The sequence below is a fragment of the Zosterops lateralis genome (genome assembly GCF_965231275.1).
Source record: "Zosterops lateralis genome assembly, chromosome: 7".
Lineage (NCBI taxonomy): Eukaryota > Metazoa > Chordata > Aves > Passeriformes > Zosteropidae > Zosterops > Zosterops lateralis.
Genome location: NC_139767.1, coordinates 21,476,463 through 21,489,546, shown reverse-complemented (window position 1 = coordinate 21,489,546; position 13,084 = coordinate 21,476,463). Strand labels below are relative to the sequence as shown.

Here is a 13,084-nt window from a genome sequence, read left to right as displayed (position 1 = left end):
AAATAAGCACTTGATAAAGTATTATCTTCTGGTTTGGAATCCAAGGTGTAGAATTTTGTTTAGAAAATCAAGTTTAGTCTTAGTGTACTATTACTCCTGAGATTAAAACAGTTTCTGTTTAATCTAATTTTTTTTTATGTTTTCTTTTCCACTTTACCAGTATTCTTAAATATATTACAGAGGACAATTTAAGGCATCTTTTGAAATATATTCTCAATGCTATTTATATATATATATATATATATGAGTATGTATGTGTATATGTTGCATGTACATATATATATATAAAATGTAAAATATTATGTATTTCATATTTTAAAGGAGAAAGAGGACTACATTTTACATTTTTTTCAGCTTTCAGTCATGAAACGAAGAAAAAAAGATATTGGATGAAATTCTGCCTTCAGAATTTGCGAAAAACTCCAAGTAAACATGGGCAAGAGTCAAACACATTTGTCTGAGGACAATATTCGTCCTTTGTTCTGTAAATGCAAATATTTCATGCAAAATTAAGTAAAAAAAACACATGCAAGTCCAACTCATATACACATGGCTAATAGCCAAGAAAACTTCATTGGTGCGTGTGTTAACATGCATATATGGTTTAAACCAAGAGCATTCACACAAAGGAAAATGCAGGATGATCAGCAGCATGACAACTTTGTCAGTGACATTCCTACAGAGCAACTATTTAATGCAAACCAATATGCACATGACCTCTTTTGGGCAGAGAAGCATGACTTGAGTTGTGGGGTAAAACAGTGATCAATAAATGTGGTTAGAGAAGCATTTTTTAATGTCTAATTTTTAGTAACCATTTTGCCCCACATCTGATTCTACTTGGATTATCTCCCTTTGCTATCTACCCCTTCATCATGCAAAAAGTTACGAGTAAAATTAGAAAGCATTGAACAAGCTCTAAACCCAACAGATAACATGGATATTCTCCACACTTTATACTGGAATTAAATTTGATATAAATACCTCCTGCTCTTACCAGTGGGTGGTGTTATTCCATGTATTTAGGTGTGAAGCAGACAGGAAAGAGATAAATCTTTCATAAGTACAATGTAAATCACACAATTCCTATATTATCCTTGTACTAAGTGTAATACATTCAAATTCTTAAAGGAAATAAAGTGATTGACATAGAACTTGAAGGATAGAACTGTGAACAGAATAAGGAATAAAATACAACAAAACAAGATACTAAATTGAGGGTTTTTCCACACTTTATTTAAAACAAATCCTCCATACTGCCTCACAATCATATTGCAGAATATGGGCTATTTAATCCATTTAGTTGTTATTTCACATTAATGACAAATCCAAGACTAATTTCCATACACCAGTTTCCAAATTATGCAAGCTTTCACGTGACAGCCTCCAGTTGTAGTTACTATTTCAAGTGAATCAGGTGTTTTTAGTACATCCATTAATGGTAATGAATTAGTTAAGGCATATATGATTTTGTAATATCTTCAGAAATAATTCAGTGAGCTACTTTAGGCTTAGGTTGAACACACCTGCAGCTTAAGGGCCTGATCCTGCAAAGTGCTGAGTACCTCACAATTCCATTGCCATCAGAAGGAATTAGGGCTATTCAGTGCCACACAGGATGAAGCTACTGATGCTGCCTTCCACTGCAGTAATCCCCAGCAGAGGTTTATACAATTGTCCTTGTCCTGCCCTGGACATATTATCCCTCTGGAAGGGACACACGGAAGTGGCAGTGAAGCCAAATATATTGATTTTCTATTGTATTTTTAAGGTCTGCTTTACTTAATGGTAACCATAAAGTCAAATTGTCAGTGATTAACCTTTATAAAAGATTTTAATCAAGACAATTGTTTCTGTTTACTGCATAAAAATGTAGTACTCTGACAGTCATTCAGAAGCGTATGTATAGGTACCACATGAAAGCTGTATGAATGTTGGAAATTAATTTCTAGTTAAATTGTTACAAAAGTGTAACAAGATTTTCTTGTTCTTTACAGCTTTCTAGAGTGCTCTGCAAAGTTTCTAATCTCCATCTCTGAATAACTCTGGAAGGCATCCCTAGAGAGACACAGATTCACAGGTCCTTAAGATGTATGATGCCCTCAGTGTCTTCAAAATGATGTTGACTTTTCAGAAAAAAATGTTTCTAACTCCAGAAAATAAGACAGAGACATAGATGCTTATTTTGTCTCTCTAGCAGATTGTTATTCCTTTTTAGCTAGTTGTGTATTTATAGAAGGAGAGATTATCAAAACAGAAAATATGTGTGTTATTCCTTGTCAGTTCCTAGAAATGAGTTCCTGTGGATGGCTAAATGGTTAGTAGCACTGTGTTGATTCTCAGTGCAGAATTATGTGGTTGCGAATGCAAGTGAATTACTTTTCAGACTATCATGTGATTAAAATATTTCTCTTTGAAAAGAGCAGCTAAACCTGCCTGCTCCACTCTTCAACCCACTCCCAATATACCTGTTCTAGATTACATGGAAGGATTCTGAAAAAGAATTGATCTCCACAGGTTTTATAGGACAGTAACTCTGTAGATATCAACACAGGTACTCTTGTTTGATACTGGAAGTGGAAAATTAGGGCAAAGAACAAACAAAAATCTGGAACAACTCTATCTGAAATAACAAACCTATGACTTTTTTTCTCTATTTAAGCTTACAGAAGTCACCTGCAGTTGTCAAGGTTTCCTATACACATTGAGAATTCAGATTTCTGATATACATAGCAATAACCTAGGCAGTGAAATTCTTGTATGGCAAACATGTAGAGAGTGACTTGATTGTCAGTAGCTGAGATATAGATTCACCCTCTTAAGCTTGTACTTTTACAGCTTATAAATGCTAAAGACTTACAGTATCTTTCTACTTTCTTATGCATTTATCTATTCCTCAGCATCTCTGCCTGTAAAACAGAAGAACATACCATGTTCATGTCAATGCCATTGGTGTATGTCCACGCATGCTGGAAGTATTCCTCCAGTCGCTGCCGTAGAGGGTTGGGGATCTGATGGAAGCGTATGAACTCCTTCACTCGCAGCATCTGCATGTGGTACCGCGCAGTTCCCGAATAGAGTCTTTGGATTATTGCAGATACGTTTCCAAAAATGCTAGCATACATTAATGCTGGATTAAAGAGAAACAAAAGTTACTTAAGTCATAGCATTGTGCTTTGCAGATGAGTATGGCTAAGTAAAAGTTAAGAAGAAAGGGAAGAGTGAAGAAGGTATGCATACATTTATAGGTTTGGTTTTAAATAGAAAAATAAAATATAATTATAAATATCTAAATATGATGGGCTATAATTTCCTAAATCCACTCCGAACTCACCTTCTTACTTTATACAGGATTTGCTTACAGACACTGATAAACAACACAAATATTCTGACAGTTTGGATAACAGATTTTGAGTAGTCAAACAACTTGATTACTTCCTGACACTGAATGAGTCACAACTTTTTTTTGCATACAACATTCCTTTTCCTAGGAATTTGCCCTTCCGGCTGCATGCTTATAATCTTATTAGTTAAGAATGTTAAGCCATTTGCTCAGATACAGTGAGGGAAAAAAAAAGATTAAACTCCATGATAAAATTACTTACAGCCAATCAACATGACACAGATGGAAAAGATTTTCTCTGAGTTGGTGTTTGGAGACACATTTCCAAATCCTACACTTGTCAGACTGCTGAAGGTAAAATAAAGTGCTGTAACATATTTGTCTTTGATAGATGGTCCAGAGCTTGCATCACTCTTATTGTAATGCTTTCCTAGTTGTTCTCCTAAAGAATCCAACCAGCCAATCTTGTGAGCCAAGTAAGGTCTTTCTACATTTCCAATGGCATACCAAATGCAAGCAAGCCAGTGTGCAATTAGTGCAAATATGCACATGAGGAGCATCAGAACTGCAGCACCATATTCAGAGTATCTGTCCAATTTCCGTGCTACCCTCACCAAACGCAGCAGTCTAGCTGTCTTCAGAAGGCCTATTAATGTAGTTGTCTGTAAAAATAACATAGAAATTAATTTTCTCTGTTAGCAAATGTATTCTTATGAAGAGTAAGCATGAATAAACCACTACAAATTCCATTATTTTGAGGAATCAACATAAAAAGTAGAAGAAACGATTTCAATATAATCTTAATTTCATTTTCTTTAAACTATCAATTTCATTATAAAACCAGTGAAGAAAAAGATATGTACATTTAAAATCAAGATATATTGAAGTTGTCATGTGCTTTGAAGTTGTCATTATGTGCTAAATACCCTTTCATACTGAATATTTTACCTGATCTGGACTCTTCAGTCTACCATAATGTATTTAATGATCCAATAGATTAATGATTTTTTACCATGATAAAATCTGTAAGTTATTGGAACTACTCATAATTATATGACTGTCCACATAGGTAATGAGTATTCTTGAACAAAGCTGTGTGACTGTATTTGATCCTAAATTAAAAACTCCTTGCAATGCTCTGGCACACATATTCTAGAAGAGAAGTAATAGGGCAGAACTGTCACAAAGAGTATATCTACAAGACTCCTCCTGTTTGTAATGGCAAGAACACTCATACAGGTGAAAGAAGATGAAGCACTGTGAACAGAGCATCATGGAAAAGTTCCTCCAGATGGATCTTTTCGCATCTTGCAGGTGTTGTGGCATGAGCCAGTAATAAAAGTACTACACCATTAGAAAAATAACTTGGAGCAGGTTTAAGCAGGAATGTATTTAATGATTTTCATGATTTCATGCAGACTTGTGCTATTATCCATTGCAGTGTCTTTGAGGATCTGATCGTTTTAAAGGAATCCAGAGGTCATTAATAAGAGTTTTCAATTTTCAATTAGTAAATAAATTTCACACTTGCTAATTCCTTGTAGAAGGAATGGACAGCATTGTAAAGAGGAACAACCAGGTTAAAAAAACCAAAAAGTAAACCCCTCAGCTACCTTTTTTCCTTGCATTAAGTCTGAACATACATTATTCAGTAAATACTGAGATTGCATACTTGTTTAATGGTTTTGGTTGTTTGTTTGGGGTTTTTTTTGGTTTGGATTTTTTATTTTAAACATACATGTATATTACATGACACATAACAGGAAGAGTTTCCCAAGCCACTCTGACAGTGCATTAAAGCTTTCTTGCAACAAGTACTAGACTAGTTTTTTATGTTTTATTAAATCCTTGCATTTGCCACGTTTCTGAGTAAAACCCCAAAGATCTTGGAACAAAACAAGAGTCTTTGCTGCATTTCTCAGTGGAGAACTCAATAAATAGTTCATATTTTCTGAGTAAATGAACAAGAGGATAATGTACAGTAACACTCCTTAGTTCAGTTTAACACCCCAAATAATATATTTGGGGTGATTTCCTCATTACCACATAAAGAAGGTAAATGACCTCAGTAATCTGAAAGATCACACTCTTCAAAATTCTATGCCTAGGCTGAGATTCAGAAGTATGTGAATATTGTGATTAGATTTTTTTTTTTTTTTTTGTGTAAGGCTTATATATTTATGATCCTTTAAGAAAAGCTAAGATTGGGGTGTTTGAAACATTCTATTACAAATGTAGTCATATCTCTACGTCATGCAAGAGACTGCATAGTCCTATAGTGCCCCTTAGATAGATCAAATGGTCGATCATGAATCTACAATATGTCAACACTGTTCCATCCCATTCTTAAGATAAAATTTGCTAACATTCATCCTCAATGTCAATCCTATACTTAGGTACATCAGTTTGAACTCTGGAGTAGGTGGAAGATATATAAACACAAGAAAGCTTCATCTCTTCAAGGGTAAAATCAGCATGAATGAGATATGCTAGATATGTTTAAGAATCTTTCTTAATACAGTGGAGAGGGTTTAACACTAAAATAGAGCCAGCAGTAGAGGTGAAAAGGATGGTCCACAAGTTTCGATGTGCATTACATGCTGCCCACTTCTCAGCATTAGATGTAGCCTTCCCATAGTAACAGTACATATCCCAGGTGTCACTCGTCCAGGGACAGAAGTTCTTGGTTTCAGAACTATGTCCCATGTAATGTAATTTTGTTGGTGTGCTGGAGTACTTTGATCACCCCTGCTCAAGGAGGCAGAGGTCCTACTCTATCAGTTACCTTACCCCATCTGGTGCCAACAATAAATGTCTGCAAATAGCAATCTGATGGATGCTGCCCTCTTCTTTGGATTGCTTGCTTCTCTGTTTTCATCATACCTATCAGCTGGACTACAAGTTCAAGAGTAGTTAAATAATCACATCAGAATATTTTCATTTCTCTTCCTTCCTCTCCATCTACTCACTACTTCTATCTTCCCATGTATTAGGGAAGCCACCTAACTCTTACAACACAGAGACAAAAAAGAGAGTTATTTACTACCAGCCATCATAATTTTGAGTCTCATTAAGCAGAAAAGAAAAAAAATTAAAATTATATTATTTTCCTATTTTAGAAACTGGAAAGTTAACAGTCTGACTCTTGCTTTCTTATGGTTGAAAAAGTATGTCTCAAATAGAAGCATTTAGATAGTGCTGTGTGTGGTATTTGGATTATTATCTCCTGCCCTTTCAAGACTCCATTTGATATCAAAGCGCTTTAAAACTGCATGAGCACACATGGAGCTCTCTTTAGAGCTTATGTTGTTTAATAAAAAGACTATTCAATACAATTTTTCATTGGGGATCTTCTTTGAAGAATCTCAAATAACAAAAAAGAGCCATTTCATAAAAAAGATAACCCTTATGACTGAAAAAAATCTATTAGATGGAAAACGCTCCATTCTGTCAGTTTTAAATTTGCCTCTTCTTGCTAAACTATGAAAAAGGGATCATTGGTGAAATACTATACTTAGCAATGTAGGAAGAAAAACTGCAGTCAGTAGCAGCTTAGAAAAGTGATTGACATATTCACTACCATGAATGAGAGAGAGAAGCTATGATAGCACGGTGAATGGAACATAATCTACAGCATCATTGCTGCTTAGATAAACAAACCAGTTTCTCCAGGTAGAGAACTGGGCAATTACTAGATTTTGAGGGAATAAAGAATCAATTTACTTATACCTACAATAGTGAAAAAGTAATTGCATGGTCCAATAATTTCTGTTTCAACTTCCACATTTTTATATTTGTCTACTCTACAAGTGCAAGAATGCACTTGCTTGTTATTGTAATCTGTAATGTTATCTTATATTAAAGTTATCCCTTCAGCTTGACTTTAGCACCTGAACCTTTACTCTTAAGAACATCTTTACCAGGGGAGATGTGGAAGAATTATGTTCAGGGGCACTCCTTCAATGAACTTTGTAATTGATCCCTGTTGTAATCCTTTATGTTCCACACTTCTAATCACTGAAAATAATTTTTGGCAGTGACAAGTGACCAATGATCAGAAAGGAATGCAGACCATGCCTGAAGGGGAATGTTGTAGTCTGAGTTAGAACTAATGTCATTATGCAAATGTTTGTCTTTCATGTGTCTGTGCTTTCAAAACCACAGAAAAAGTTATCTGCAGAAAGATGAGCACCTGCCACAGATAATGAATGCAAAAGGTGATCAGATTTTCACTTAAATCTCTGGGCTTTTTAGTCACCTTCTGAATAAAAATTATCTCTTCCGGTAAGAGAACTATTAATATGCTCCCTTTATCCTTTATATTACTCTATCTCTTCTTAATGCTTTCCTTAATAACATTTATTTTTAATGCATGGTTTTATCTCATGTTTCTCTAGACTTCTCATTTGCCTTTTGCTTGGTTTGCTGCTTTTGTAGTAAGTCACTGTGCATTCTGTGCATCACAGAAAAATCAAACCCAATTCTCTACTTTTCAGAAAAAAATATTATGATTTTATTCCTTCTTAAATGGAATAAAATTATTTGGAAGAATTGGGTCAGGAATCTGGAATATAGCATATTTTCTATACCTTTGGGTGAATTTTGGACAAATATATAGAACAATTTTTTGCTCTATTGTGTAGATAGATCATACCTGTCAAGGTAATCTTTTTTTCCTTCTTTTGATAGTCTATATTCTTGGTAAAATTGAAAACAGTCAAACCTCTTTGATAACTAGTTGTATGCTACAACTAATCTGTTTTCTGCTAAGTAAGTGTCTGATCTAAATATTTTGAACAGAGGAAAATTACTATAATGATGCAATGCCAACACAGCACTTACATGCATCATGGGCAGTTTTTAAAAAGTAAGTGACAAATCAAGGCAGCAGTTCTTATATAAAACCATTTGACGAAGTCATCATACACAATATATGAATTATTTCTAAAGACAGCATCAAATATGGTATAAATGAAAAATAATAGCTGAAACATTCAATGTTTTCTCTGATCAATGAAAGCCAATATTGTACGTTATTCTACAAAGGAAGATTTTAGTTTTACTTTAAAAGATGGGATGGACATAGTAAGCAGCCTATTAAATGACAAGCAAAAAATATTTTAGGATACACAGAACTTGAAGTAATAAATTAAGATTTAAGATTTATTATCCATTTAAGCTTACCTCTTCAGAGCCAGAGCCAAAAATCAGCAGGTCAAAAGGTATTGCAGCAACCATGTCAATTAGGAACCAGCCTTTGAAGTAGTGAATTGCTATTTTTGCTGGATCACTTACCACTTCTTCATTCTGATTAACATATGTTGTTCTGAAGTTTATTAGAATGTCAATGATAAACATAATATCCACAATTAAATCTACAACATTCAGTGGGCTGCAGGAATATCCACACTCTCTCCTCTTCCTATCCTCAGTGTCATTCAGAAGGAAGGCAGCAGAGTAAGGGGTGAATATGGCGGTGTATATGACCAACAACAGAATGAGCCAGTCCCAGACGGCTTTGAAAGGACTATAGTGCAATATAGTAAACTTGTTGATGCGAGGTGTCTGCAGTTTATATTCTGGTAGAACATCTGCCCCTAAGGATAGAACCTAAAACAAGAAATATACCACATCAATAATCAGACAGTGTATCTACTCCAACTTCCAGTAAACAGCATATACAGGACAAAAATACTACTCGTAGTTTTGAGGATTAAGCTTCAATTACTTAGTGTTTTGGCAAACTAAATTTCTATGAAATTCATGGTGTCTGCCATGACAACTTTGCACAGTAGGTTGGTTTTGTCCCCTATAGCAAACATTGAGGCACATTTTATATCCATAAAATCTGCATTAATAAGCATATCATCAAATTCATTTATCCACCACATGATAACCTTGCCAGCCTACTCATGGCCAGTGAATGACTTTTCTTGTAGTGATGTAGTGTTCTCCTCCCAAAGCAAATCTATTATCATTGGCTTACATTCCCTACAAAAGAATGCAAGTTTACTCTCATTAGAAAGCTTAGGCAACCAAAAAAGAAGGAAAAAAAAAAAGTTAGAGAAAGATTTCTTAGAGTCCTTGACAGCTATTTACACTTTGAGTTTTGTAGTGTGAAAAACTTCCATGCACAGACGAATTCACTGGGGCTATAGTTCTAGTTCAGCTTAAGGTGTACCAAAGGATACCACAGGAGCATTGCCTTTTGCACCGCTTCTACTTTTGTCAATGTCTAAAGATTATTATTCCTTTAAAAGTATGGATTTGTTATCTGCTGGTGTTATCTAAGTTGGATTTCAATTTTATTTGGTAGGATTATGTTTGTAAGCACTGCTAATTTGCTGGCTCTGGAAGCTGAAATGTTTGCTTTGTTGCAAAAAGCAAGCATTGTGTGTGCACCAGATAAAACAAATTTCATTTGGCTGCTCTTTCAGTCTGACTGAACTCTGACAAGAAGGGAAAAAAACATTTAGTGATAAAACAAGTAAATTATATTTTGTCTCTATTCAGGGTTTGGGATTGTCAGCAATGATGCTAATTATTACCTTCTGTACTGCAAATAATCTCCAAATCCTATGGGACTCAGAACACCATTTTACATAGACCAGTGAACAAGCATCAGATGGTGACAAACTGCACAGTTATTATCCATTTGGGCAATATTTGTGTTCATGAAATCTTATACCTTTTTTCCACCAGTTACTTCTGCTTATTCCTTATTCTCCTGCTATTTAAAAGCAATTCTATTTAAAAAAATAAGTTATTTCAAAAGCTATTAAAATGAATAATTCTACTCAAATGAAATGACGATTGGAAGGGGATATACCTTTCGGTGATACTGTCTGCTTTTATTGGCTTTCTTTTTACAGTTAGTACTTTGGGATTTGAGATTTCAGCTCGTTCAAAACTGAGGGTGTCCATGCTCCTCAAACATAATCTTATAAAATTCTAAGGGTCAGCACACTCTTTTCTGTTTAAATTTCTGACAGAAACTGTTGTAAAAATCTTAGATCCTATCATTAGTAGTCTAAGTGGCAGTAATCTTATTCAGTCAAATTCTACTCTGAAAATGTTGTGAGAACATAAGGGTTTATAACTACTCTTCTTTGAACTTGAAGAAAGAAGTGATTAAGTAATCCAAAAGAATACATGCTAGCTTCAAGGAGCCATGAAGCACTGTGCTGAGCTGGTGGTAGAGGCTGTTCATCAATTTTTTGTATTGTAACTAAGACTTGCACATAACTAATGGTGCTGGCTATTTTTTTATGCATTAAACACATTAGCTGACAGCAAGCTGAAGCATTGCTTAGTCTCTTAAGCAGTCTTAATATTTTTAGTCCCCCACCTGATGAAATGTTTTCTTAGTATTTGAGAACAGTGAGTATATGTGCCAAGTGAACTGCTATTTTAGAATTCACTGTTCTCCTGCTGGATTTTCAGACAATGAAGAAAATGGATTAGTCAACAAGGACAGTAAAGCTTACTTCATGTTTCTCTCTGTTGCTTGAAATTCCAGACACTGTGCTTCGTTTCAGAGCAACACTTAATGTCAGTTGGACCAATTCCCCTGAAATCTGACACCTAATCTAATGTTAGTTACATTTATTTCTAAATTGGTTTAAACTGAGTTATGCAAAACTGGACTTAAAAACCCAAACAATTGGACAAAATGAGGGAACAGCAGTATGAAAGTGATCACAGCAGAAATGCATCCAACTTTTTTTGGCAATAGTTTCTTAGACACACAACAAAGGAGAGACTGAACTGATGGTTGCGAGTTTCATATTCATAATGTTATATAGAAATTTACATTTCTACATTACTTACTCCCATGCAATGAGAAGTAAAAACAAACACTCATATAACTATTTTGTTTGTTGTATCTTTAGAAAGATGTGAGTCCATTTGTCAAATAAAAAAAATCACTGTTTCACACACATACAAAAAAGATAAAACACATTCTATGTTGGCAGTTTCAATAAGGACTGATTGAATGTGAGATGAATTTCTCCTTTTTCTTGTTTTGCAACATCCTTGCAAAACTTGGGTACTGACATTGGCCAATTTTGGCCATCTTGGGTAGATGGAAGACTTCAGTCTACTGAGAAATTAACTCAGAAGACTTTTAATATTTCCACTTAAAACAGATGTCATCAAATTCACTGTTAGTAAAAAGAAAATGTATTAACTTATTTCTTCTGGGCAGTAAAACTCATACTTTGCATTGTAAAAGAGGTATCTTAGGGAACGAAACATTTTTAAGAGAAAGAAATGTGATTAGGACAAGACTGAAGTATTGCAGAGTTAAAATATCTTTGAACCTTGGGACAAGACATAATAAAAAAGCCAAGCTTCCTTGCATCTTACTAAAAAGAAGACTGCAATGCTAAGCAGAAAAATTCATACCAGCTGCACTGGTTTCTCTTAAGAAAAATCAGTATTCAATCTCAATTAAATACCACTTCACTCTGGCTTTCCTGGGGAAAGCAGGAATGTATTTATAACTGGCATGATTTACAAACAGTATTAGGTGATAAGATTCAATCTATTTTAAATGAGAACATTTAAAGGTAAAATAAACTTTACTATATTTTGCCTTTGAGTAAAGAACTCTGGTACAAAATTCAACTTTTCTGTGTTCCTGTTTATCTCATTCACTGTTGAAGCAGCACTGCCGCAAGTTAGAAGACTTCATTCACACTCATTTTTCATTCTGTGAATCTTGCTTGAATTGTTTCACAAAAACAGGGCTGGGGAACACCTTCTACACTTTTTAGGTTCATGCACTCACTTCCTAAGATCACAAGTTCAAGGTGGCATTTATTATAAAAGGGGTCCCACCAGATACCCAGAAAAATACAGAGTGACATCCAAGAACTGACATAAATTAGCATAGTTTTAGATTTTTGTTTCTGCACTGTTTGGTACCTTTCAGTTCCTGGAAATCGAAAGAAAATACATTTAAGGATAATGAAAGTTTATTGGCTGCTGTTCTGTTAAGCAAGAGAAGAAAGTGTATGTACCAGAGGCTTACCAGGGGGACTATCAGGTGAGAGTTAATTAAGAACCCAAAGATTCAGTAACCCTTATCCCTTTATCAGTGATCACTGAGTTTCTCAGTGATCTTAGACAAGCTGTTGTTTAATATCTCTGATTTCTGTCAAGTAAAGAGGAGTGCTGCATCCAGCTGTGGGACTCCCTGCATGAGATGGGCATGGTCCTGTTGGAGCAAGTCCAGGGGAGGTCCCAAAGATGAAGAGGGGGCTGGAGTATCTCTCTTACGAAGACAGACTGAGTTAGGATTGCTCAGCCTGGAGAAGGGAAGGCTGTAAGAAGAACTTAGAGCACCTTTCCATATCTAAAGAGGGCCTACAAGAAAGTCAGAGAGGCTTTTTGCAAGAGGACAAGGGGGAATGGTTTTGAAATGACAGAAGACAGGCTTAGATTAAATGTTAGGAAGTATTTATTGTGAGGGTGGTGAGTCACTGGAACAGGCTGCTCAGAGATGTGGATGTCTCATCCCTGTGGGTATTCAAAGCCAGGCTGGTTGGGGCCTGAGCAACCTGGAGTAGTGGAAGGTAGCCCTGGCCATGGTAGGGAGATTGGAACAAGATAATCTTAAAGGTCTTTTCCAACCCACACCGTTCTATCATTCTCTGATTCTACTATTAATTTGTAGTTTCAGGAGACTCTGAGAGACCCGTCATAAATTTAGTTCAGAGGCATTTTCATTCTAAA

At 35.2% G+C, this 13,084-nt stretch overlaps 1 protein-coding gene across 1 annotated transcript in view; it reads right to left on the bottom strand.

Moving 5' to 3' along the window:
* KCNH7 (potassium voltage-gated channel subfamily H member 7) overlaps nt 1-13,084 on the bottom strand; it is a 209,485-nt gene that overhangs the window by 35,874 nt on the left and 160,527 nt on the right. Inside the window, exons 7-9 of the mRNA XM_083865336.1 lie at nt 8,528-8,953; nt 3,606-4,005; nt 2,931-3,130 (exon numbers count right to left, since the gene is read on the bottom strand). Of these exons, the coding sequence (XP_083721462.1) occupies nt 2,931-3,130; nt 3,606-4,005; nt 8,528-8,953 (1,026 nt within the window). The remainder of the gene's footprint in view (nt 1-2,930; nt 3,131-3,605; nt 4,006-8,527; nt 8,954-13,084) is intronic.